The sequence below is a fragment of the Streptopelia decaocto genome (assembly GCF_964273445.1).
Source record: "Streptopelia decaocto genome assembly, chromosome: 11".
NCBI lineage: Eukaryota > Metazoa > Chordata > Aves > Columbiformes > Columbidae > Streptopelia > Streptopelia decaocto.
The window spans coordinates 12,951,280-12,978,560 of record NC_138666.1 but is presented as its reverse complement, the minus strand read 5'-3'; the positions used below and the strand labels follow the sequence as shown (position 1 = coordinate 12,978,560).

The window sequence follows — 27,281 nt, the reverse complement described above, 5'->3', positions numbered from 1 at the left end:
TCGTTATAAGTTACAGTTTCCCGGAGGGCAGGCTCCAGTGTATAAAATGGGAGACAGGCTGGGAGGAGCAGGGGAAGCACCAAGAGGAACCTCTTTCCCCACAGGAAAGAAGAAAGAGGGACAGAAAGGTTCTGACAGACATTTATTGGGGAAAAAGAAAACCTCTAAGAATGGTCCAGTGGGTGTAGAAAGACATTAGTCCATGTCCCTCTCTTCCTCCACCCTCCCAAATCCTCACCCACAAAGGTAAACACATACGACAAGTCCTGTTTAAGTCACATATATTAGCAGATCCAGGTAGAGCTCAGTTCCCAGCAACAGTGAAGACATCAGTTTTCTGTGGCCCGAGGTGCCAGCAAGGATTTTTGAGAAGCCAGGTGACATCTTCCTCTATATACAGGTCCTGGAGATTCCACAAGGCATGCTGGCACGGGGTCCTGGCTCACCTTTGATGAAGCCAGCCAAGGGGGCTGGTCCCACAGCACAGTTGGAGAAGTTCCTCTGCAGGGAACAAGCACTGCACCCCACAGCAGGATTTTATGGGGTGCATGCTGCAGTCCTCAGCATGCTGCACAAAGACAGCGGGGCCAGGTGACAAGAACCAGCAGCACACGTGGGTGAAGGAGGGGTGACAGGAGGTTCAGAGCCATCCCCATGAGGCCAGCAGAGAGACAACAGCTGAGAGCTTGATGAAGAGCTGAAACAAAGCTGCTTCCCTACAGAGGCTTCCCACTAGCCAGGTCCCTTCACTCTGCACAGGCGTCTCCACTCAAGTCCTTCATCCCGCCCATAAGGCACCAGGGCTGGGCAGGAAACCAGCCAGCGAGATTCCACTTCCCTGCCATGCTGTGGGGGGAAGATGGGACACAGGGAAAGAGGTGAAATCCAGCTGGAACAAGAGCAGAGAGAGCTTGGCCACCTGGGTTTGCACGTGAGGTGGTGACAGCTGTCACTCCAGGACAGCCATGAGGAGATGCAGTTCCCGGAAGGCACTACCATGGCGGCCACTGAGCCCAGACTTGTTCTTGACGATGTTGCTGATGTTTTTCAGCTGCTTGTAGCACAGTTTGCATTTATGGAGCCTGCAAGAAAAAAATGACAGCAGACACAGCATGAATTCTCAGCTGCTCAAGAGATGTGCTTGTTCCTAAGCGCCAAAAGATGCAACTCAAGCAGGAGAGAAAACACAAGCCCTGCAAATGGCCTGGAAGAGGCTGAAACATGAGTATGGCTCTGCAGAAACACCGTGTATTCAGCCCACAGCCTGATGACACAGGAGAATGGCATCCACACAAAGGCTCTTTCACTCCTCTTTGCCCCTTTGCCAGTAAAGTCCAGGGAGGAAGGAGGTGCTGTTTTGGGAGGGCCAATTCTCAGAGCAGAGCTGCCCTGTGAATGAACTGGAAATCTAGGGCTTGGCTGACAACTCAGGTGTCTCGTGAGGTAGAAGCCACAGGGTGGTTTTACTCCTGACATACTCACACAATTTGTTTCGGTATGACTCAAAACAGAGTGAGAGAGGGAAAAGCAGTTCTTGGCCTCTTTCTCAGAGCAGAAGGGTTTGGTGTTTGCAGACAAAAGGGAAGGCAAGCCCAGACTAGTATCAAAGCCCTGATGGTGGGAAGCAAAGCTCACCCGGGAGAAAGGCTGGTTCAAAAAGAGAAAGAGCAGAGGTAAGTGCCTCACCTTTCCTCTCTGGTGATGTCCACTCCGACAGAAGGTGGTGCAGCAAGGATGTCTGTGATCAGTGGCAGGAATCTCTGGAGAATGAGTTTCAGGGAGGTGCAGCCAGTTTGCACATAACTGAAAAGCAAACAGAGAATCAGGTCTCACTTGAATTTCATTCCTTTACTCGCAGCACACAGTCCCGACTCACACTCAGCCACTGGGGATAACCTACACAAGCGGCCCATCTCCACCTCCTGGAATGGAGAGCAAGAGTCACGCACCATCACGTCTTCTTTCCAGTCAAGACTGACACACTGAGCCCTTTCCAAAGGGCTGGCATATGCCCTGCTAAGTGGGACCCTTCTGCTCAAGAGCAGAGATGTCCTGCCAAGGGGATGAGGGGGTATGGCAGGAGCCTCTCTCCCAGTAGGAAGGAAGGGAGAAACTATCATAAAAGAGAGGTTGCATGGGTTTTCTGCCACCTAAGGATGAGGTTCAAAGCAATCTTCCAAGTGACCCCATGGCTGTTGCAGGAACTCATTCCTGCTGTCCCATGCCAAGAGTTTTGTAGTTCTACATCAATTTGACCCATCCTGGCTGCCAGAGCTTTCAATCCAACACACCTTTCACCAAACCTCAACATCCTGCTCTTCTTGCCCATGCATACTTTCAATACATTTCCCCCGACACACTTGACAATTCCATTGTTCTTTTCCAGGTGTCATATCAGCATTATACTCTATCTGCTGTGATTTTTAAGGACTTTCTTTCAGCTAAAAAATACTCTGTGGAGCTCTTCTATCAATATCCACACTTTGTTCCCCAGGCACACCATGTTCTTGGGGCTTCACCTTTCATATTTGCTTTGGAGTAGTTTCTCTATCTGTGGCAGGACTATAGTACACAAATCCAGCTTCCAGAGAGACCTGAAAAGAAGACGACAGCTTCTGAGACCTGAGGCTGAGACTTTACAAGGCTGACTTGACATAAATTATGCTTTCTGGAAAAAACAAACAAACAAACAAAAAAACAAACAACAAAACAAAACCACCACAACCAGGCACCAGCACTCAAGTTTACTAAGCAAGTTCACTGACTCCCTCTTGTGATAGAAAGTGGCAGGTTCTGATATATTTTGACTCAGCAGAATCACTTTATGAAACCCTAAGAATTCAATTTTCCTTGTGAGACACCATTTGCCTACAGTAAAGGTCCCATACAACTCCAGCAGCTACTGGCACTGCAGACTTGAAGATCTGACTAGGAGCAGATGCATGTCAGGCTGCCATGGCCCCCTGGACACCAGGCAGCTACAATGCAGCTCCTGACACGCACCCAGATGGCCCTCGGGTATCCCAGGGGCTGCCCCTGACCAGGACTCACGCTTTTTGGTTGACAATATTCAAGAGGTCCACGACAACAGACAGATCGTTGATCGCCACTGCAGAGTCCACAGAGTTCTGAGAGAGAAAAAGAAGTTGTCTATGGCAAAGCTCAAACTGGCTTGACTAATGCAATTAATATGAAGTGCCACTTTTTAAAAACAAGGCAGAGGCAATGGGGAGTTGGCTAAGGAAGAGGAGATAGCTCTCACATGAGAAAGTTTTCTCCACGTTTCTTTGTGACCATTCAACTGCAGGTGGGACACAGTGGTACCCTGTGGTGCACACCTGGGGACAAAAGCTGCGAGAACCCCCATTTTGTGTAAGAGGCGGAATTTGACGCCAGACGAGACAAAGGAGCTGCTCAGCTGCCACCCTCATGAGCCTCAGGTATCTCCACATCCCTACCTTGATGTCACTGGTGCTCCAGACAGCCCGCACGGTGTCCAGATTCTTGTGGCGGCTGGTGAGTACCACACACATGGTCTCGTGGCCTTTCCTGATCTGGGACATGGCTTCCTCATCCACGAGCTCAGTCTGGCTTTGGTTTTTCACAGCCTGAAAGTACAGACACCAATGGAGGAGCATAACAGAGCTGGACGGCGCAGAAGGGCAGGAGCTTTCTCTGGCCTAGGTGAGAGCTGATTTTGGCACACAGAATGCCAGTAAACACTGCCTTCCTTGCAGATTGTTTAATAAACATTTTGAAATGAAAATGCTCAATTTGTTCCAATTTCAGCTACTTCTCTTTTACCTCTTCTACTGCATCAATCACAAACACATTTGAAGCTTTTGAAAAACTCTCAAAATTGAAAAAAATTAAAACGCTTTCAAAACCAGCATGTTTTGATGAAAGCATGTTTTCATGCAAGCCCTGTTTATGTGGAATATTTATCTGAAATCAACAGATTTTATTACAAAGCATAAATATTGCACAATTTATTAGATTCTCAATTTGATTTCTGCCAACACCATGCCAGAATCTCTCTTCCTCTGCCCACATTTAGAGTCGGGGATCATAAGGATGCTCTGATCCTTCTCCCTTTTGGGTCAGGGAACACTCTCCTTAGCGAAGCCAAGAGGCCTCTTAAGACACAAGAGGGAAAGACTCTTGAAATAATTATGTGTAATGGCAGACACCAATTTTCTAAATGAATCACTGTCTAGCATGTGGAATCATTCAGTGTCTTGGTCTCATCCCTCGCTCTCTGCTTTGATAACACATTTTTCATGAGTGTGGATCAACGCTGCTGGGTTCGCATCAGCCTCCTGTCAGTCGCAACGGGGGCTGGGTCCAGCTGCCCTGAGGTGCTAATGCCACAGGAACTGCACGTCAAAGCAGTGGGGAGGCAGGAGAAGCATCAAGTGAAGAGGGAGAGCAGGAGGTAACACGTTCTCATTTAGCACTGGGGTCTGCAGGCTGCAGAAGCACCTAAGACATTTCTGCACCTCAGAGAACCCCCTTTCTGATACCATCCAACACAGACACCGGCAGGAAACTTTTGTGCAGAGACACTTACTGGTAGAAAGTCAGAAGCCTTCAGGCCAATGGGCTCATTCCTGGCTGCAGGAATCACCGATGGCTCTGTTCTGGTCAAAGGAGTTGAGGAGGCAATCGGTGGCCTCTGAACTGGATCAGGCTGCAGGAGAAATCGGGATAAAAGCTCTCACAGCAACAATCAGGCCCTGGTCTGATGTTCTTTTTTTCCTGACCTGTGTTCTTACAGCATGGTCCTAACGCAGAAGCAGTCTCCAATTTGCTAGCAGAGGCAATAAAGCATCTCTCAGGTACGCGTCAAGATATAATCAAGGTTTGCAAAGAACATGGAGATGCCCCAGCAGAAGTACCAAGTGCTGTTATTATCAGCATCTAAAATTAGGGCAATGGGGCATGGCCAGCCTGAAGGCAAAGAAGGAATTCTGAAGACACCAGTGTAATGTATCCTGGCCCATGAGCTGCCTGTTATTTTGGCTACAAAACAGCCTCAGTTAAAACACTTGCAGAAATCTGGCACTTCGTTCTCTTCAGAGTGTCTCAATTTTGAGATGCAAGGAGAAACACCCCTGCAAGTATGAGAAGTGCGCAAACACAGAGCCGTTGCCTGTTGGAGGCTTGACCTTCAGTTCTACTGCTTAGGCAAGACACGTGGCAGGACAAAGACTGGAGCTGCACTTTTACTGCTCTTCAGTGAAAGAATCAGCTTGATCAGAAATCTTAAAATCTCCAGCACTCACATATCTTTCAGAGCAGGCGCCTGAACAGCTATTAACAGATCATACAGTACGTACAAGTTCCTGCTTTGGCAACGGGGTCTGGACATCCACAGCTGGGCTGGGCTTCACTGCTTCCCTCGCAGTTACAGGCTCTACCAAGATGGAAAGAAATGGGAAAGCAGAAAGGCTGAGCGCAAAGGTTCCACACAGCTAGACTACAAGTATTTGTTTCTGCAGACATGCAGCTCTCCCTGTTTTGAGGGCCATTAACCCCATTCTCACCAAGGGGTCATTTTCATACTCACCATCCTCCAGAGGGGCTGGAAAGGGCTCACTGTGTCGAGGAGGAGTTCGACCTACAGGAAGAGAGAAAAAAAAATAAGTGAAGGAGCATCCAAGGCTACAGATTAGCAATAGGTCAACCTTGGAGCTGGGAGATCAACAACTCCAGAGATTAGGGCAATCAGTGATATGGCAACCAGAGTTATTTCCTTCAGACCTTGATGCTTTCAGCCTTCACAGATGGGAGGGACAAAACTCACCCACGGACTTCACTGCTGCTGTAGAAGTGTGAAGCACAATAAAAAGCATTGTCAAACAAATTATATTAGAAAAAATTCACCTCCCAGTAAATTGATTTACATAAGTAAATCAAAATAATGATTATTAACTTCTTAGAAAGAGTATCTCATTTTTCTCATTTACATACAAATGAGATACAGACATTGCACTATGCCTCCTGAACAACCATCTCTGCTTTAACAAAACATTGTGTGCTTTCTTCTTTAATGGAGGCTGCTGATTGTATACATATCAAAATTCAAAGCTGATAAAGATCCTGTAACGCAGTAGTCCTTCCCAGTCAGGACAGGAAGGCAGCATGCTTACAATGGAGCTCTGGATTCTGAGCCAGGCTTTGAGCAGACATTGCTGCATCCTAGTAGAGGTGCTGCCTTCCAGCAGTTCACCAACATGATCCATGGTTTGGTGGCCAAGCATAGAATAGTAAATACAAGTTTTCTAAACTCTCCCAGTCAGAGGCAAAGCCTCTACTCTAGTAAGCCAAAGCTCACTTCTACTGAAGCAGTTTAGTGCCTACAGCTCTAATCCAAACACTCAAAAGCACAATAAACCCTGGTACTGACAGATCGCATTCTTGGGCTGGAAGATCTCTTTGTAATCCTCCTGGTTCTGGATCTCAGCCCTTGATTCCTTCTCATCCCGGTCATCTTCGCTGCTGGGACTGCGCCTCTCGCTCTCCGAGTTGTGCTTCACTCTGCTGTGGAAAAAAAAGAGACGCTGTCAGGGCAAGTCACGCGGAGTCAGAGAGAGTGAGAGCACTAAGTTCCTTGCATACGGCCTTAAAATCTTGAAATTCAACAAGCCAGCAGATTTCCTTACCTTTGTGGCTTGTTGCAGCTGGTGGAGGGCCTGTCATAGATGCGGCGAAGGGAGGACCCCATAGGGGTAGGCGACACAAGAGGCTCATCATCCCTGATCAGCCCATGAGGAACAGAACCCGACTTTGTGACTCGGTTGAGATCCACAACGAAGGAAGAGACTGTGCTTTGTGCAAAGGAACCTCCTATCTGCAAAGGCAAAAGGTCAAGATAATCCGCCAGGGAACAGGGTGTGCACCAGCCTTTTCGAGAGCAGGCATGACGGAGAGACCCTGAGCAACTGTGCTTGAGAATTTCTCAGTTCAGTGCTTTGGCTTTTTCAATCTGGAGCTGCCAATGTTTTATGAAAGGCTATGATAAAACTTTTGTCAATCATAGTTTCTAAATACTGGTCAAACCAAGCCCTAGCTCTTTCCTCCAGAAGCCAAAGAGAGAAAAAGTGAGCATGGTGCTGCTGAAAGGAAAAGAACACAAGATCTCTCTAAGTGCTGGGCATGTTGCAAGCCCTGGCCACTTATCATCTGAAATAAGCTTCAAGGTCAGAAAGCCTGCACAGAGGCAGGAGGATTTAATCTCATGTTTCACAGCCACCTTCCCCCCTCCTCAGGAGTAGTCGCTTACCAGCTGGTTATTGCAGATAGATAAGTCAGCGACTTTTCCCCAGTTCACCAACACCACATCAAAACAGCGCTCTGGCTCCCAGCCGTATACACGCAGCGAATCCTGGAAGCCACTATACAAGCAGCAGCCATCTGGGTTGAAGAGCACACACCTGGGAGGAAGGCAGGTGGAAAGTTCGGCACAGCTTTCCAACATTGCTCAGTCCCACAAGAACCCCAGGGCTGGACCCCTGACTTCAGCAAACATCTCCAGCCCTGTTTCTAACATTCAACCTACCAACCTGGCGTTCATCTGTGCAACCTGGTGGGCCTGTGCAACACCTCCAGCAGCCCAAACTTCTCCCCATTAAAGTCCCCCTTTCAGAAAATCCTCCCTTCACCCCCACTTTAGTCCTTGCCCAGTACACTACAGCAAGAATCTAATATACCTGACAGGAGTAGCCTCCTCTTCAATACAGCTCACAACCTGAAACTTCTCCAAGTCCCAGAACCGAACAGTCCTGTACATACAACAAAAAACACTCATCCCTCTAGAAATCTGCTGTAGGATCCAGTATTGAAGTAATATGCTAACAGCTAGAATGACGCTTGCTGTTTTGCGCATGTGAAGAACCTACACAGAAGGCCAGTCTAGCTCAGATCTGTGAATCCAGCCACAGATACTTAAAGGCTCTAGATATGGATCGGTATTTAGAGCTGACCCAGACCTAAGAGGACTCTCTGCCAGCTGAGCAGGACTGCTCACTGTTCAGACAGGTCATCAGCTGGATCAGTGAGATGCTTGAGGTTATCATGCTGTTTTCTAACATGGCAGAAGGTGTTTTGGATGAGAACGCTAGATCTCCACATTCTGCACATCCCAGATGTGCCACTGGCTGGATGCCAGGCTCTTGCAATGGCAGGTTTGAGTTGTATGACATTCTGATTTTCTGCACTCTAAAAGGAAAGGCATTGGGAAAGAGAACCAACACATAAAATTCCCTTCTTTCTCCTTCCCTTTATGTACCTGTCAGAGCTGCCAGAAGCCAAAAGGTATTCATTGGGATGGAATTCAACAACATTTACTGGGCCGGTATGTCCTGTAAATTCAAACATTATCTTCCCAGCAGCCAGATCCCACAGCTGGAAGAAGAACAGAACAGAAACACTCTTGAAAACATTTAATGTTAGAAAATTCAAATACAAAAGGATTTCCTCGCACTGGCAACCTTCTAAAGCTTCTCTCCCTCCAAGAACAGACTCAAGTTTGTCAGAGAAAGCAATGACCAGGAAACGAGTTCCATCCCAGTCTCTAAGGCTATATATTTTTCTTCTTACTTTTTTCTGGCATTCTTTTTTAAATTTTCCATGTATTTTGTACCCTAGAAGTTTCTGGTTTATATTCAGAGACACAGACAAAATACAGCAGTTCCACCTGATACCACCTATTCTATCTCAAAAGCACACACACAAAAATCCAAAAGCTCTGAAGCCCTTAGCAATTAATTCTTCCTGTGCTCTAGTCTCTACTGAAAAAATCCGGAGTGAAATATCTGTTTATTTCATGTGAAGATGAACACAAAAGCCAGTCCTTCACCCCACATTCCTCCATACCTCATCCGAAACAACTGAAGTCATTGCTTCAGTCAACACTCTTCTGAATTCCTTCTCTTGCTCCACTCAGTCCTGACAGCAATTTTCAAACTGATCATCATGTGCAACATGTATGATAACACACTCCTACTGAATTAACTGAGCAGAGCCAAAAATTGGTATGGCAAAGCAATATGCTGCGGAAAACTCACTAAGATTTACTGAGACGACCAATGCCAGCATTCAGATATAACAATGCCAGCACCATCAAAACTTGAACCTTTTTATGCATAGTGCCAAGGTGTCTGCTGGGTAACTGCATTTCAACACCTGCAGCTCTTTTCTGGATGTCGTGGGCCACTGGACATGAACATCATAAACACACTGGTCCCTGCAAAGCCACAGGGCTCAGCCAGCTGCTAATGAACTAAAGTTGTTTATGAGGGAGTGCTGGTAATGCCTGGTAAAAAGACAACCCCAGCATTCCTACGTGCCACAAGTACATAAGGAGAGTGTCACAATAAATTACCTTTACAGTGTGATCATCAGCAGCAGAGGCTAACCACTTCCCATCAGGACTAAAGCGCAGACATCGAACTGCTTCTGTGTGACCCTGAAGTGAGAGAAACAAGCAGTATTATTCCCTCCTTCCTTTAGACAGAATTATCGCTTTCGTCTCCCAATCCTACACAATTTAATAAAATAAAATCAAGTAACTGTTTCACAGACTCCTCAGTTTGCCAGAACACTAAACACTTCCCTCAAGAGACAGACCCATCCACACTAAATGGGTGTAATAACCCTTCTCATCTAGACATTTCTGGCATCTGTTTAAGCATGCTAAATACAGATCTAGCTTAATTAATAAGAATCTATTTTAAATTACACAGATTTATGGTTGGTCAGAAGCGTCGTGCCATTAAGTTGATTTCTAAATGAAATTATTATACAGCAAGTTCTTTGGGTAGAAAGAGGCCCCAAGAATACAATCATCTTGGTGAAGTGACGACTTGCATGGTAATATCAGTCCCAGTACACAGAAGCACTCATGGACATGCTCCTACCCCCACTGAAGCCAACCAGACTATAGTACGTTAACTCCTATGATATTCATGTCATATTCCTGTACAGTTCACAGAGGCCTGCAGAGGTTTCCCAGGCCACTTCACAAATCATGCAGATCTCTTATGCTGAGAAACTAGGAGGTTAATTGTACATAATCACTTTAAGGTTTGCTCACAAGTCCTTGACAGAAATCTTTCTCCCCTCTCCACCTGAAAACTAATGAAGCATTTTACCTTGTACCTGAAGACACAGCCTTTTCTTCTCACATCCCAGAGCTACAGGGAAGAAAAGCAAACACAAGATATACTTAGAGCATTATGTGGGGAACCCAAGAGTCCCATCAGAACAAGAGCTCTCCCTGTCATCAAGCTGATAAACACTGCAGAACAAAACCACTGAAGGGGCTGCTGAACCCCTGTTTGCTTCAGGCGTGATTCCTAACCTAAATCTCCAAGTGCAAACCACTTCTGTAAGGTATTTCTTACTACAAAAGCTCAGTTCCTACAGCCAAATACCAGCCTGATGAAGCAGATGCAATCTACAGCAATCAGGACATCTGCGCTTGCTGACACCAGGTCTCAGCTGGCACCTAACGCGGAGCCACATTCCACAACAGAGGAGTCACACTCATGAGCCACCACTGAAAACACAGCCACAAATTTCACAAGCGCTAGCGAACACACCCGCCCACGCACACGGAAACGATGGTGTACAGCATCTACCAACAGCTTGGCACAAAACATGTTCTGGCGCTCTTCAAAACAAAGTTACTGCAGGTAAAGAAGGTAACCACTAGAGGAAGGTGGGTTTTACCTTAATGTTCGTGTCCAAAGAGCCAGATGCCACAAAGCTTCCAAAAGGATGGAAATCAAGGCTGCAGATATTCGCTTTGTGACCCAGTAAGGTACGAAGAACTGGGAAAAGGAGAAGCAGAGCAGGGAGAAGGAATAGGGAACAAATATTCAGTGGTTCATTTCACCCAAACCACAGCCAGAAGTTTAGCCATACTATCATCACATGGTAATACAACATATATTAGACATGCTAACATATCATTTATTAATCTGTATACATTATTTTATGGAAATGTTTCTGACTTTACCATTGCAATGCAACAAAACAGCAATAGAGGGCCCGTGTTCAATGATCCTATTGACATTTCTTTCCTTGGGTGTGGAAACTATGAATAAAACTCTAAGGACTCTAAAAAAGCCACATTTTGAGGCAGCTGTCAGGCAGTTGCACTTGTTACAAAGAGAGAAAAATGGGGGAGGCAGTGGGGGAGTGGAAACACAGTTTTAGCCAGAAGTGAAAGGGAGATTGGATTGCCTGCGTGGTTCACCTTGCAGCTATCAGACAGATCCTTTCCTGTGACTCTGCTCCCCCATCCAGCCACAAGCCTGACATTCACCTCTTACACTCCAATATTCACCCTGGATTCCTTCAATTGCCCCTTGCAAGAATCATTCCAAGGACCAGGAAAGGACGCTTAGGAGGCAGGAGATAAAGATATTATCACCGTGTTTCAGCAAGTCATCATCCAAGTAACACCCCGGTAATTCTGGAAACCAGAAGGGACCAGTAGAACGGGTACACCATATCTCTGAGAGCACAGATGAACGCAGAACTCAAATTTGAGGAAGAAAAATTGCTCAGATAATAACAGGGGCAATTTCTCTCCATCATCTGGGACAGTCTGGTGATCCCCCTGGCAGAAATCAGCTCTTGAGCCAAACCTGGAGGGGTCATTTGCCCAGGCGCTGGCTCATGGGTCTCCTAACAAATTCAGTCAGATCAGTTTTCTTCACTGGTAGAGCAAAGCTATTTTATAACTGAACTGATTCTAACTGTCTGAATGACAAAAAGTGCTTTTTATTATTTATGCCACCTGCTGTCTGCCTTCTTAGCAAGTGTAAGTCTATTTTTAATACACATTCTTTCTATGAACAAGCAGCAACCTATAAGAAATATTCAGTCATTTCACAGTATTCCTGCTGGAATGGACTCAAGTGATTCATGATACTTTTGCAAACTTGTTCCAGGATTTCAGAAAAATGCAATAAATAAAACATGACTAAACAGTTGGCCTTTAAAGGAACAGCACTTAATGAGTTCATAGCTTTTAAAATTTATTAAAATTAGGTCTTTGTCTATTTATATGGTCATGCAAGAGCAGAAGAGAGAAAAAAGAATCTAAGAAGAGATCAGCAAGTGGGGGATTCCTGGACTTCTGCAGAACCTAATATACTTAAAACTTCCAATCTGATTTTGGAGTTTTAAGCTGAGACTCTGAATACAAATTCTACATACCTAGTTATTCTGTACATACATGGAAACTCATCAGGAATACAGATTTCAACACTCTCAGGTCAAAACCCTAGAAACTAGTTCCTCATATCAATGTCTGCAACACACGTACAAATTTCTGGTCAAGCGTGCATACACAGCTCTACAGTCTCAACAGAAGTGTGGAAAAGCCCTCTAAGGGGGCTGGAAATTAAGACGACAGCAATGCCAGGCTCCTGTTCCTTCTTAAGTTAGGAACCTTCTGGGTCTGCATAGATACTAAGCATAATTATATTCCAAAAAGCATGCATTAACAGAGATGAAAACTCAGGGAAACATACTTTTGGCAGCTTCCAGGTCCCAAACTCGAATGGACCCTGACTGGGATCCTGCAACAATGAGTTTCTCATTCATATTGATCTGCAGGCTCTCAATGGGTGTTGTGTGGCCTGTCAAGCTCTGAAAAGAAAACCATAAGTCACTATTAACAGCTACTGACACAGCCCTGTCCACAACAGCATCATTCATATTCAACTGGTAACTAAAGCGTTCAGCCATGAGCCAGGACCACCTGGTTGTGCCACTGTTTTTTTTTCCTCATCAGTTACCCGGTACGGTAGAGTATCCTAAAGACCATCACTGCATATAGCACCGTGCACGTATTTTCCATGTTATCCCACCTTCTGGGGCACACTGACTAATTTTTAAAGGATGTATCAACAGAGACGTGGGTAGTTAAACATGAGGTGCAGACGCCCAGACAAGATTGACACACGCTTACATTATAAAAATTATGCTGTGCAAGCGCAATGGCGCAGTGTTTGCTCTAAATGGGTCACGTAAGTGTCATGAACTGGCTACAAAATCAAAGCAAGAGCAAAAGCAGGGATACTTTGAAACCCTCATACCAGCAAGGAGCCATATGTTGCTGCCAGCAATGCGTGTCACAGTGATAACATGGTACTATTACCAAAGTATTAACTTGAGGCATAAGGTAGTAATTCACATGTATACAGCTCCTTTCACCCTTAAGCATCTAAAAGCTTACAAACTACATAAGTATTTTGAAAAGGACAGTATTTAATTAAAACACAAGAATATTTAAAACTAGCTCTAGAAAAACCAATACCACTATTGTAGGCTTTCTGCTTGTCAATTAAGTGTTATTTTACGCTTTACTCCATCCTCAAGCAGGTTTTTTCAGACAGGTAAGCTAGCTCTGTGCCACCCACACACATACAGGGGTTGGGAACGCTGGCCAAAAGCCGCCTGTTCTGATGGGGCTTCCTTAGGATTTCAAATGCAACTGAAATCGTCCACACACAGCTGCAACTGTCACTGCGTAGTGAGAAACAGAGCTCACACTTCAACCCAGTCACAATGCTACTTGAGAAGTTCCTCTTCTCTGTCTTCCCCAACACAGGTATCCTAACAATGTAAACACTAAAGGTGAATTTCAGAGGACAAAATATATAGCATAAGCCCCCAAAAAAAGATTCTTTCGATATACAAGAGTTGCACAAGTCCTCAGCAGCTCCAGTCAGTCCCTGCCTCTCAGAAACACCACCTTCTAATGTCCGTGGGTCCCAGCAAGGACAGGAGAGCTACAGCTCTGCCCCACAGAAAGGGAACCGAGTCATTTAGTCCTTCAGCCTTCCATCTCATGGAAGGAAATACTCTGGTTTCAAGCTACTGTCATGCCACCACCAAGGGCCTAGAAAGACACAGCTTCACCGTGCTATGCGAGAAGCACAGCACTGCCAAAGGTGAACTTCTGCACCCATTTCAACCTCTTTATACTTGACCATAGTAAATGAACACAAAAATAAAGCAGACACATTCTCCTTTTAGTCTTTTCTGGCCTTACTTTCCTGATTTCTTCCTCACATGGTTCACACTGGCTAGAGAAACACCTTCCGTAACACAAGAATATTGTGGTGTTAATTAAACAAGTGACACTTGCTACAGATGGTTTTCCACAACATCAACTCAAAGCAAAAGCAATGCAGGTCTGACATCTGTTAAATATATTTATGGCACACTTTGTGATCACTCCTGGGGTGACCTTGCTCTTTCTCACACACTGAGCCCAGCATTACTCTTCCCCAGCCTACTGATACATTAGCAAACTATTCTGACAAACTTTGTGCTGACAGTTAGTGACTGCAGGATAGGCAGGAGCTCATCCTGCTGGGGATGTTTCCTGCTATGAGGCCAATCTCCAGGATAAAAAACTGGCCCCTGTAGCTCACACTATAAATCTAGCTGATCCTGTACAAAACTCTGCATTGCAACCCCAGATTCTCTCTGCAGCAATGATTTCACCAGTTACTGAATTCTGCCTTTAGCTAGAATCCAGTCACTCAGCTTTGTGTTGATAAACTCTATTGACAAGTCCCACAGGCTACCACCCAACAATCTTTCTCCTCATTCTCCACACCCCATACCTCGGAATTAATACTCCCACCCCCCAAAAGCTGAAAACAGCCTGCTCTTACCATGATGCAGTTGGGCTTGTTAACTGACCATATGTTGACCCGACAGTCATCTCCTCCAGTTGCCAGCAGCCGGCCTGAACTTTTTCCCAGGACTAATGAGGATACATTGCTGCTGTGAGCAGTGATCTCTTCTGCACAAAACAAAGCAAACTGTTAGTACAGACCAGTATTAACAGTTTTCATCCCATCCCTCCCAAAGGGCTAAAAAAATATTCTTCCAGAAAACTTTGCAGTTTCCACTGGCCAAGCTGCAGCAGCCCACTGTTCAGATAAGAAGTCACACCATTATCTTGCTCAAAACAGTCCTTCTTGGCTCTGCCTGCTGCACTTAAGACATTTGCTGACCACGCTTCACAAGGCCAGTGCTCATGTGGCTCACAAAAAGCATCTTCTCTCTCTAGCAGCAGCTCAGTGGCTTTTAAAGATTTGCTCAACTGCAGCAACCTGCTCACAGAAGCTGCTTTACCTTCGGTACCTGGGTGGGTCTCAGTGAGCTGAGCTGTCTTAGAAGCTGCAATAATATACAGCAGCCAGAGCGATCTAGCAGAAAGCCCCTTAATCCTGTTCAAGAAAGCAGCAGCAGACTGTCTAACCCAAGAGGAACTGACAGGTTAGCAGCAGTACAGTTTGCTACCTTATACAGGAAAAAAAGTCAGACTCAGCAGCAGGGATAGGTGGAGCTCCTTTCACTGAGCTTTGGCAGAGGCTTTGCTATGTTCTCACTATGTAACACAGGTGAAACTTCGCAATGCACAGTGCGAAACTGTGATAGAGGAAGGACGAATATATATCTGAAAGGGCACAAAAGAACAAAGGCAATTGATACTAAAAGACTGTTAAAAAACTGGGGGCTGAGGGGAAGCTCTGACACTGAGAGGAGTTCACAATGCCAGAACCCCAAGGAACCCCATCATAAAGAAATAAGTTTGGGGCAAAAGAGAAGCCAAATGAGCATCTTCACTCAGACATCTGATTTTCACAGTGGATTTTTAAATCCCCTCCAGTTTTCAGTCAGGGATTTTGGCAGATGTATTTACCAATTTCTTCCTCTTCCAGTTTACTTCTTTCAAAGTTCATGGGATTTGCATGCCTAATAGTTATGAAACTGGTTTGTAAAAAGGCTTGGTACCAATCAATTCAGCTTTATTTCAGATTGTTTTGGTGGGAGGAGCAATCTGATCATTTTACACACAACAGTAATCCAAAAGGATATTAGACAGCTGCAATAATAATTACAGGTACTTTGATCTCAAACTCTCAGAGCGCTTTTTCAAAAGCAAAACTGCGCAACTTTCACTTTAGCTGAAGAAACACCTTTCAAATTACAAAGGTAACTGGATCATAAATTACATGAGAAAGGCAAATCTGAAAATACGCTTGTATTGTGTTGAAAGACCTATCTTCCATGTGACAATACTAAAGTATGCATGTATACACAGACTTGAAGGTAACAAACAGTACAATTAGCATTAACAGACCAACTCACTGATGCTGAGCATTGCTGCTGAAATGAGTGTGTCAGCAGCGCCGCTTTTTTCCTCCTCTTGATTTCATTCTTAATAATATATTGTAAGTTTAAAAGTCATTGCTGAAGCATTCAGCCTTCCATTCCTAAAAGCCAGGTTATAACCTGATGCCAGCCTTGGCCAGATAGTGTCATCCTCACCCTCGGTGAAGTGCCAATTTCCTTAAACCCACAATTTTTTTTTAATGGCATATTCATCACCAGATATCACCCACTAACTCAGTAATACTAAGCTCCTAATTAGCATTGCTGAAACATTTCTAACACTCAGAACACTTCTTGCTCTAAAGAGGATGCTAAGATGGGGCAGAGCCTAGCAAAAATTAAGATCAAGGACTTCTCCCCACTTCAAGAGCACAGAGATTGATCTACTTCCAGCTTTTCCTACAACCGGAGTTTCAAGGATGGGAAGATAACATAGCAAAGTGGCTTTCTGCTCAAAAATATATGAAATTACTAACTTGATTATCTCAGCTCCCTCAATGCATCACCAGTCAAGAATACTGCATTTCTGTCATCCAATTTCTGGACCTCAAGTCACTGGTGTGAACTGTGGGGTTGTCCTGTGCAGAGACAGGAGCTGGACTCAATGATCCTTGCAGGTCCCTTCCAACTCAGGACATTCTATGATCCTATGGTCTAAAGCTCACACTTCTGAACAACAGACACCTTCCCATTGCTTCTAAGCATTCCTCAACAGCCCCTATGAAATTACTCATCAGTGACCAGTGAAGCAGCTGGAAATAGACAGTCAGCAACTGCGTACTGCTCCTTCTGAGGAAAAATCATGGATGTAAAAGCAGCAGATTCTCACAGCCTCTTACAAAGTTATTTCAAGAGAATAAGACATACAGGCCCTGCCAAGGTCACCTCATCTCTCCTGCAGTAAAGAGCTCAGTGCACCTTCTGTAACAAGTGAGCAGTGATGAAGGACAACCCCAAAGGGGCTCACCTGGCACTGAGGGAACTCCCCACTGCACCCTGGGCTCTGAAGGGGTTTCCCATCACTCCCTAGGTTGTCCCTGTGCTACATTAGAGTCATGTGGGGCTGGCTAGAAATTTAGGATAGCATTATGGCAACTAATCAGAAAAAATCCAGGCCGTGACCCTTCGAAAACAGCAATGACATGGCCCTGTGCTATTCCACTATGCTGCTATGTTTTCAGAAAGGATTTCTAAGCGTTAAAAACTACAGTCAGCAACTTGGAAAGAGGGCCAGGGCACCCACACCCGAGGCAGGGATTAGCCGGTTCCTATCACAAACAGCCTCTGCCGCCCCGCTGCCAGCTGGGGACACTCCCCCGCCCTCCCTCGGGAGCACAGCCCGGCGAGCGACACTCACGCAGCTTCCATGCCGTCTTGGTGGTGGCGGCCACAGCCATGTCTCAGCGCGGCGCCTTCCTGCTCCCAGCGAGGCTCCACCGCCGCGTCCTACCGCCGCCGAGCCATCCGCCCGAGCGTCCCCGGGACCTGCTCCTCACCCGCGTCCCCGCCCTGCAGGCAAAAAAAAGACACGCCGGGGTTACGGCGACGCCCCCACCACGCCAGGGAGCGGGAAGGTCGCGCTGAGGGGGCAGTGGCTCAACCCGCCGCCCGGCCCGGTAGCACCGCGGGGCGCGGCCTCGCCGCTGCCGACCATCACGGTAGCGACGGGCCAGCGGGGCGCCCTGCGGGCGCGGCCGGGAGGGAAGCGCTCCCTAGGCCGCTGCAGCCTCACCGGGCGATAAGGAGCAGCGAGCGGCGGCCGGAGCTGCCGGGAGGGGACTCTTGCACGTTGGTGGTGGCAGCGGCGCTCGACGGGGCCTGCTCGGCCGCCCCGGTTCTATCGGCGGCGGCTCCGGTAGCACCGGACCCCCCCACCCCCCCCAGCAGCACCGCCGCCTGACAACCGGCCCCTCACGACAAACCTCGGCCAGGCCCCGCCCCCGCCCGGCCGCCGCCAATCAGAGCCAGGGCCCCCGGCCAATCCCCGGTGCCACCGAGCCCCGCCGTGCACGAACTGTGCAGTTGCCCGGTTTCCACGCGCGTCTCTACCAATAGGAACTGAGGGAGGAGCGGTTGCCTTAGCGACCGCAGAGCGGCTGGCCATTCGCAACGCAGCTTCTTGGCGGAGCCTTTCAAGCACGGCCAATCAGAGGGGCGGCGCGCTGGAGCCGCGGGGCCGCCCTGAGGGGCGGTGTCGGGGAACGGGGCCGGTGCTGCCGCTGTTCGGCGGGCGGGGAGACGGCGGGGGCCGCTCGGCCTGGAGCTGCCGTGGGACTGCCCTGGCACCTGCGCCTCTGACCCCAGCGAACCGGGCCCGCCGGGACCTCGGGTCATTTTTCCTCCCGGAGCCGCCCGACTGAGATGCAATCAAGCAGCTTCTGCACTTCCCTCCCCATCACTCAGGACAATTACTCCATCAAAAGCAGCAATCAAATTAGTTTGATGCTAGTCCTCGATAACATTATTAGTGGATTTTTTGGCAGCTGCTATGTCCCTAGTGCCTGTAAAAGGATTTTTAAATTAATTTGTTCTGATGTCTTTTTCTGGTGCTGAATTAATGCTGAAGAGTTCATAACCACAGGCTTACTCGCTCCTGTTTAAATTGATTTCTGTTTAGATACCTTGGCGTTTCCTTTCTCCCCTGTTTCCTGAGGTCACTCAGTCCTTCAGCAGTTTATGGTCCTTGTGATTTGGAAATGGTTTTGGCTAGTTCCTGAAAGCCCTGATGTTCCTGAGCTTTCTATTATACTGGCCTATGTATGCCAGGCCATCACATTAGCCAAGTGTTGAAAGAGGGATGCAGACCTCTCAGAAATGGTGTGAAATACACTGCTACTGTGCCGAATGGCTTGGAACAGAATGTTCTGTCGTGAAACATCTCAAAGCCCCAAAACTGGGAGCTGGAGGCCTGGGCAGACTTGGGGATGTGCTGTGGTGGGTGTCAAACACCGCAACCGTCTCCACAGGACACGCTGAATCCTCTGCTCTCGGTTTCTGAGCCCAAGTGACACCTAAAGTAACAGGCTCTCTATAAGGGTAATTTGGTATATTTTAATGACCTAGGATATTCAGATTAGCCACAATGAGTTACAGTGGCTTCTGTTTTTAACACTGTGTTTGTTCACTTCTTGAAATGCAACAGAAACAACGCAACAGAAACAACACAACAGAAAATTACTCTTGCAATAGAATAGGCAATTGCAAGGGGTTTCTCTGTAAAAGCCCTTTAGTGTATCTACTACACTTAAAATAGACAGATACCACAAACCAAGGAGATTAATCTGCTCTGGTTCATGCTATATTTCAAGCGTAATGTCCCTTCTGCTGTATCACAGCAAAATAGGTTTCTGCTTTCCCCGAGCTGCAATCCGCATAGTCTTTGCTGAAGATGATCATTGGAGGTTGTTCCTGGAAGACTGTAGCAGTTGGGAACTATAGGTAGAACTACCACAGGTGTCCATGGTGCCTCATCTACTACAGGTGACATCAGAAATTGCTTCCCAGCAGGTTCAGGGACTTACAGAAACACCAATACATGGCACACACATACCGGCTTCCACTTGCAGATTTGGGGGAATTATTATTAACCAAATTACCTGATCACCTAAAATTTCTTGGATTTAGTATGCTTTTTGGATTTCTTTTGACTTTCTACCTGTATATTTGTGAACACTGAGTGGAGATATTCAAAAAGAAAAACAAAGATGTCAAAATCCAAAGTTTGTCAGCTTGCGTATTAGTCTTTCTGGGTTTTGAGGTTAATAGATGGCTCTAAATGAGGTCAAAGAATTTTTGTATTTGTTATGAACTCACAAGTTCAAAATCTTTGCTTGTGCTACTTATAAAACCAAATTATAAATTTGCTAAAATATTATTATGTTGGAAAAGAACTGTTATTCCCACAGGTTTGGGGAAAAAAACCCTGCAACACAGCATGCATAATTTATAGCAACTTCTGAAGCAGACCATAAAACTTAGGTCTCATTCAGACTTCAGTCTCAAACATGATGGAATTGCATGAGAAGACGATGAAATTGTAGATGGGCCTTAAAACAGAAGAGAAGGGAAAGAAAAAGCAGAATTCTACAACTTCATTAAAATCTCCATTAATCTGATGATAATAAAAGATTTGCTGCAGGAAAGTAGGAAAACCTTTCCACGTTTTTTCCAGGCTGCATCTAACAGGCATCCACACCAACTTCCAGTGTCTGGTGTGAAGGAGTAAAGTCAGGCGTGACCGAGGTGCTCTGCGAAGCGAGGATCCTTGCGCAGCTTCTCTTCCAGAGCAAGGTATTTCTGTGGCGCTGTTTCCTTTTCCCTAAAACAAGAAGGGGGATGTCAGTGGAAAACTGCAGAGGGACATTGAGTAGAATGTTTTACAGAACAGCTTCAGTGCCGAGTTTCTGGGGGGTGACCTGTAGTTCCCCCCAGGCACTGTCCTCAGGCAGTTGTTCCCAATACCTCCTGAGTCTCAGCGACAGAATGTGGATAAGGAACGTGGTTTCAGAGTAACGGGCGAGGAATTCCTCCTCTTCCTCTTCGCTGAGCTTATCGTGGTTTTCCTGGAACCACTCATCTTTCTTCTGCAGCTCTTCCACCGCCTGTTAGGGGAACGAACAACCAGAATTCAGGGTAACAGAGAGGAGAGCGAGGAGCAAGGACACACCAAAGTGCAACTCAAAGTTCAGGGAGCTGAGGTGAAGGAAACCATAAATCAGAGCTGGCTTCTTTTCACGGGAGGCAATAAGTTTGAAATAAGATCTCACAAAGTGAGTAAACAAGGGGAATCAAAATGTGGAACGGCAAGAGGCAGCAAAACCTGAATGAGTTGCCTCACTGTAGCTGAGAAGCACTGGAGACCCAAATCAGCTCTGATTGAGACAGGAACTAAATTTCACCCTGAAGCTATTTTGAGCTTTGACCTTCACATGCTAAGGACATTAAAAAACCAACCAAACAACCAAACAAAAACCCAACCATGCTACACATATACAGGCATGTTTATCGATCTCTTAAAAGTAATCAACGGAAGTTTCTCTATTGCCTGCCGCCACAATGAGACGTGTTACCCTCCTACCCCTGCAGAAGACACTCCAGCAACAACACATCCCGGAGCAAGGCTGGCGATACCTTATCAAAGCGAGCCTGGATGATGTTGGCTTTATTAACGAGGCGCCGCTTCAAATCAGCCAGGCAGTCATTTCTGAGGCGCAGGGCCTGTGCCTTGGTCATTTTCTCTGTGTTTCCAGTTTGAAGAAGGAAAGGTGCCAAGTAATCCAGATCCTGGCCCTCTTGTCCCAGGAGATCATCCTCCCTGCTCTTCTTCTGGAAGAGGAAGGACAGAGAGAGTCACAATCCCATTTACCTGCTTCCCCAAACACCCTGTGATAAGGCAAAATAAAACCCAAGGCCAAAACTACTCCCCTCCCAACTAGCGAGGAAATAATGTTTCTTTTTCCTATAGTTTGATCAAAACTACTGCTTTGCATTAGGTCTGCATACCAACCCTTCCCCAATGAGGTTTTTACTCTGTAGTTTATTTCTATCATCCTTTTTCACATTTCTTGTAATTTCCTTGATTGTAGAGACATCTCTTACACAAAATGTCCTGTCCACTGAGGACTCTACAAAATGCATTTGTATTTGGACAGAAAGAGATTAGCGCAAGGTATTTTGAGTGATACCACCTTCTAGACTGGCAAATAGCTGGTTCTTGGATCTTTGTCCCTATTCGTGTTTCACACCAGAATTTTGGCCTGTAAAACCTACTATCACCTTTTATAACCTCTCTATTCAGAAAAGGTCAGTCTAAAAACCATTTGGATGAAGCATCCTTGAGATCCTGAAAAATTGCAAGTCATTATTCTTAAAGCTTTTTGCATTTGTCCAGAATGTTCATAAGGTACTAATTCCTCAACAGAGATCCTAGAACAAAATTGGCTTTGCAAGGAATAATGAAAACCAAGAAAACAACTGATTCCTATCACACAAAGAAGTGCATATTTGCCTAACAAAATGAGCCCTGGCTAGAAAGATACAGCTTGTATTCCCTTATCATGCTCCCTATTATAAACTAATCCTTTATAATAATTTTATTTATTAACTAAACAAAACAAAACAATAATATTTCTCAATGATGTGCGTTTTTCCAGAAAGTCAGAAGGTCATAGCATGATCATCTTCTCATGCAAAGTCAATTGAAGCTGTGCTGATTTACACCTGTTGGGAATTTGGCCCAGTATGTTTTAATGATGCTAAAAGCTCTTCCAAGATAATTCAGATAGAAAAAGCTTACTCTGGATCTCTTTGTGTATATGTAATAAATACTGCCATTACTGAAGTCTACCTACCATAGCTTCATACTCTTGTCTTCTCTTTTCATTCCTCTCTGTATCATAAATTGAAACTAACAATTTAACGGAATTGTCTTCATTCTCACGGGTCTTCAAAATGTCTAAGACCTTCAAAAAAATCAGAAGAAAGACTCCTTAGCTTTCCCACAAAATTACAATACTTTACACACTTGACCGGCTAACAGAGCAGATGCTGCATACAAGAATTGTAGCATAAGGTTAACTATAGAAAATCTATACAAATATGTTCATATCCTGATGATAGATGAAGCCAATAGTGGTCTTATTTTTAGATTTCTGCTCTGTATTAAATTTTTGAACACAGTTATTGATATTATCTGTTAAGAAAGCTCTTCTGGAGTCATAGTCTTGCCACTATTTTTGAAATTGCATGGATAGCTTTGACTTATTCTTTGTCTTAACAGGATATACAGCACAAGCAATGTGAATATTTTATCTCTTGACACATCAAGACTTAGAAACTTGGAAAGGTAGTTCATGAGGTCACAGTTAACTAGCTTCAAATTTCTGAAAAAAGAATTGTTCTTAATATTACTCGTATTCTGGGCTAATATAGTTGAGCTCTTCCTCACCAGCTCCTTTAGGAGCAATTCTTCCTCACAAAAACATTTTAAAAAGTAAAATCCAATAGCTTTGCCTCCATCTGCTAGAATGGTTGTATGTATCATTAAGTAATTACAACAACTTCTGAGAACACGGATTTGTTACACTGGTCACAGTGTGATTAGCAGTACAAGCAACGTATTTTATTAAGTATTTCCCTACAGTTGCTCCCACAAAAAGTCACTTCAATACTTCGGACAGGACTTTCTGGAAATGCCTAGCAAGCAGATACAGCATGACATACAATATCCTTTCTTTTTGGTCTTGTTCCCAGGCAAAAGGCAGATATATTTCTAGATGCCCCAACTCATACGCTATAATTTGCTCTGTGAAACTGTCTTCCTACTAGACAATGAAGAGTAAGAGCAGGAGCTGGAAAGTATGTGACTCTCCATAAATATATTAAAGCTACATCTTTACTGAATAGTGGCTGGGTTACAAGCTTGATAATTCAGCATAGAGACCAACTTTGTCACACCAGAGTTTTATTTTTATCACGGCTTATTCTGAGGATGCTTTGGCAACCAGTCAACTGAAACCAATTCCATGCCTGACCAACTCTGACAAGAGCGTGGACACCTCCCTGTTACCTCTGCTTCTGATCGCCGCACTTGTTCCTTCAGCTGCTTCTCAACCTCTATTAGCTCCTGCAACATTTTGTACAGATGGACCAGCTTCTCTTCCTTAGAGAACCCCGCCTGGAAGCAGATAAACTACTGAAAAACAGAAGTGCTCTCTGGGTGCATGGGAGCAGGTACTCTGCTAACAGAAATTGGCACAATTCCGCTATAATCAATATAGTGACATTGATTTCCACCATGGGAACATCTAACCCATGGGCAACAGTTTATTAGACTTCATTTCCATTTTGAATCCATCAGTAACTTAAGCCAGATGGAATGTCCTGCACTTTGCCAATGCTGCTGTTATATAGTTGGAACCAGTTCTGCATTGTTAGAGATGAAAGGATGGCACTCCAGTGATTGCAGTCTGTGTATTCTCCTCAATGGGAGACAGAAACTTTAAAGTAATTTGCATAACGTAAAAAAATCCTGGATTTGCAATCTCTCTTTGATTTTCCCTCAGTGTAATTGTGCAGCATCACTGCAGAATTTACTGGTAGACTTCTGCTCCTGATTAGACTCACATCAGTGATGTTAGTGGAGTAACACACGCCCCTTCCCAAAAGACAGAATTTGGCTTAATGACAGCACTCCACTTTTATATACATATATATATCAGCACTGCATTAAGTCTCAGCATCTTGCTCTGCATCTGCAGGGTGAACTGGGAGATTTAAGCAATGATGTGACCTAATAGGTCCATGGCAGAATTGGAGCTAGAACCCAAGACATCTGCTTCTCTGCTGGATCTCCAAGCGAGAACAGCAGAGGACATTTCAGCTTCCCTGCGAGGAATCTTGCCACCTTCCCTTTGTGTATTGTGATCTAGAAATCTTCAAGACATACCTGGTATGTGATGCACATGTCTGGGGTCATGACGTCTTCTCCTCCTCTTATCTCCCCCTCTGGTATTTTGAAGAAATCCTTCTGTGAGGCAGTAAGGTAGTTATCCTTGAGGTGGTATGTCAGATGGATCATCTCCTCTGTGATCAGAAAGATACGTTCTGCTACATCTTCATCAGCAGGCTTTTCTGGGTTTCTGTGGAAACACTCCTTGATTTGCTAATAAGGGGGGGAAAGAAAGAGATGGAAGCAGGCTAGGCAACACAGAAAACCAGCAAGATTTGCAGAGTGGGGTAAAAACCCAAGGCAAAAATTTGGCGTCTTTGCCTGTACTACAGTGGCATCTCTTGGCCCATGGTCCTACTGTTCTGTCCTGTGCCTGAGAGAAAAAAAAAGCACAAAACTGCTTAAAGTAATACAGAAGTCTATCTGTCAGCTTGGGATGCATCCCTGCCTAGGGAACTGCAGGAAGAAAGGTATTTCGGGGCACAAAGTCTCCTACATTCCCCAACATGGGGAAGGAAACAGGAGCATGTTGGGTGCTAGTCCAAAGGCAGGGCACTGCATGGCTCTGTCTTGGCAGGTAAAGTGTCTGAGCCATACTGCCAGGGTCGGATTTGCTCCATCTGCTGTTCTCTAAATCAGACCTGACTAGACGAAGAGGTAGATTACCTGCTTGTAACAAATCAGAGTGATGGGACACTTCATGAGGAACCTAAAATGTTATTAGTTTGGGATCAGAACATGAAATAATTTCACTAGTTTTGAGTCTTGTGAATATTTTGTTTCAAAATCATAGTCAAGCTTTTTTCTTTCCTCTGACAGACATTTTCCAAGTCTTAGTTCCCCAGTTTCATTCTAGCTGCTCAATGCAGTTCGTGACAACTGGCCACACTGTAGCTCTCTGTCAGGCAAGTAACTGTGAGACACAGCAGCTGAACAAGGCTTGGATGCCTCATTTGGAGTTTTGCCTTGGCCATGCCCACTGAAAATGAACCTAAAGCCCCAGGCAGTATGTTTTGCATAGTATAAATATCACAGTGATAGATCTTTTTCTGTTTCTGTCCTGGCCGTACCACTATAGGCCGGGCGTTAGCATCAGCTCTCATGCCAGCCAAGTGTACTTTCTTCCCTCTTTTGCCAAACTCCGTGTACCGGACGTGCAGGAAGTCATCCCGCCCCACAAAGTACTCTGTCATCTCCATAGCACTTTGAACGCGTTTCTGGAGGCCATCAACTCGCGCCTCGTTGTAAAACTCCATCGTATTTTCAGTCTCTGGTTCCAGCCACACGTAGGTGTGAGCTAAGGACATAAAAGAGATTGCATAAATTTTCATAGTTAGCAACCACAATATGGTGAGCACAGCTGTGTCCAGAGGAAGTCTCATTTTCTTCAGCAGACAATAAGTCAAATGCACATAAGAGTGTAAGATGGGAATGTCACCTCCTCACTGCTGTGTACCAATGTGCCTAAGGACAGCAGGACAGTTTTGCAGGGACACTGCCTTCCTCACACAGCAAGGCAATAGTGAGCAGGACCCTGCTCTTCCCAAACCAGGAATGGGTGCAGGCTCTCGGGCTGAAATGCTGCTTGAGGAACAGATCTGATGCAGGGCTTTCTCTCCCCTAGCTGCACAATACTGAGAGACCAAACACAATCCCTAGGAGAAAGTTTCTACTTCTATCACCTCTGTTCGTAGAAGTAAATGATATCAGCCTATATATGTGATAGGTATGTATTTTTCTTCTGTTACGCTGGGGGGCGAGCACTGTCCAGGTGTGGAAGCCAACAACCCAATTCACTGCTCTCCCCATGGGAGACTGTATTTATCAAGGCAATTCATCCCAGAAGTTTGCAACTCCCTCAACTTTGGGCTTTTGCCACTGCTACAAGGGATTCACATGAAGTCCCAACAACTGCAGTGGCTGCTCAGATGAGCTGGAATACCTTTAAGATGGAAGCGGTGTCCTGGGCTGAAGTAGTCTGTGGTCAGCTGTGTTTGCTTATTCACTTCTCTCAAATCCAACATGTCTTCTCGGTTTGTGAACCACTCCTTCACCTCCACTACTTCAGAACCTGGCAGGAGACAAACCGTTGCACAACCTTAGGTCACACTGTTGGAGGTGGCAAGATTCATCTGATGAGCTCTCAGTGTCAGTGCAAGCACCCTGTGCTCCTGATACATCATATAGTCACTGGAATTGGCCCTGGGCATAGGGGCATTTTGTAGATGAATTCTAATCTATGTTTGAGTAGATGAATTACCCTTCAGGAGGGTTTATTCCTCTCCATCTACAAGAACTAAAGGAATCAGCTCAGGGAGAGGAGGTGGCACAGTGGATGGTTATGTTTAGGTGAGAGAAATTCCATCCCGAATACTTAATGATAGTGTCGGGAGTGAAGGGAAATGAGGTGGGGACATTACACTACCCAGGAGGGCTGAGGACAGGACACTGTATGTCCAGTTAGGAATCTGCACAGTTTCTTGGACTAGCTGTTAAAGAATAATGCTTCAGAGTACAGAAATCTCCACAGTTCTTAGCTGTCCCTTTCTATGGCTCCTGTCGACACCAGTAGGAATAGCGATGCTATTGGATCAATTTAAACTGGCCTTCCATTTCT

At 45.5% G+C, this 27,281-nt stretch overlaps 2 protein-coding genes across 15 annotated transcripts in view; both read right to left on the bottom strand.

Moving 5' to 3' along the window:
* Window positions 1-127: 127 nt before the first annotated feature.
* KATNB1 (katanin regulatory subunit B1) lies at window positions 128-18,155 on the bottom strand. 4 transcript variants are annotated; one of them, XM_082062479.1, is made up of 20 exons: window positions 18,138-18,155; window positions 17,573-17,724; window positions 14,706-14,836; window positions 12,549-12,666; window positions 10,735-10,835; window positions 10,155-10,196; window positions 9,386-9,469; window positions 8,291-8,406; window positions 7,713-7,784; window positions 7,286-7,436; window positions 6,666-6,853; window positions 6,410-6,543; window positions 5,570-5,620; window positions 5,340-5,416; window positions 4,571-4,690; window positions 3,459-3,608; window positions 3,052-3,128; window positions 2,520-2,594; window positions 1,687-1,803; window positions 128-1,082 (listed from the first exon to the last, which is right to left on the bottom strand). In XM_082062479.1, exons 2-20 carry the CDS (start codon window positions 17,610-17,612, stop codon window positions 950-952), a joined length of 1,977 nt encoding a protein of 658 aa, XP_081918605.1. In that variant the 5' UTR covers window positions 17,613-17,724; window positions 18,138-18,155; the 3' UTR covers window positions 128-949. The 4 variants fall into 4 exon arrangements, with proteins under 4 accessions (XP_081918605.1, XP_081918604.1, XP_081918606.1 ...); XM_082062478.1 differs by lacking the exon at window positions 18,138-18,155 and adding an exon at window positions 17,948-18,131; XM_082062480.1 differs by lacking the exon at window positions 18,138-18,155 and adding an exon at window positions 17,948-18,131 and having other exon boundaries at window positions 6,410-6,540.
* A 1,029-nt stretch (window positions 18,156-19,184) lies between these two features.
* DRC7 (dynein regulatory complex subunit 7) overlaps window positions 19,185-27,281 on the bottom strand; it is a 21,650-nt gene continuing 13,553 nt past the window's right edge. For 8 of the 11 annotated variants that reach the window (XM_082062469.1, XM_082062470.1, XM_082062472.1 and 5 more), the window contains 8 exons: window positions 26,607-26,735; window positions 25,735-25,961; window positions 24,662-24,877; window positions 23,783-23,890; window positions 22,566-22,676; window positions 21,346-21,540; window positions 20,677-20,816; window positions 19,185-20,533 (listed from right to left, as the gene is read on the bottom strand). In XM_082062469.1, coding sequence (XP_081918595.1) covers window positions 20,443-20,533; window positions 20,677-20,816; window positions 21,346-21,540; window positions 22,566-22,676; window positions 23,783-23,890; window positions 24,662-24,877; window positions 25,735-25,961; window positions 26,607-26,735 — 1,217 coding nt within the window. In that variant the 3' untranslated portion in view covers window positions 19,185-20,442. Of the gene's footprint in view, window positions 20,534-20,676; window positions 20,817-21,345; window positions 21,541-21,563; window positions 22,512-22,551; window positions 22,677-23,782; window positions 23,891-24,661; window positions 24,878-25,734; window positions 25,962-26,606; window positions 26,736-27,281 lie in introns of those variants that run through there. The other 3 variants (XM_082062471.1, XM_082062473.1, XM_082062474.1) reach the window with 3 other exon arrangements.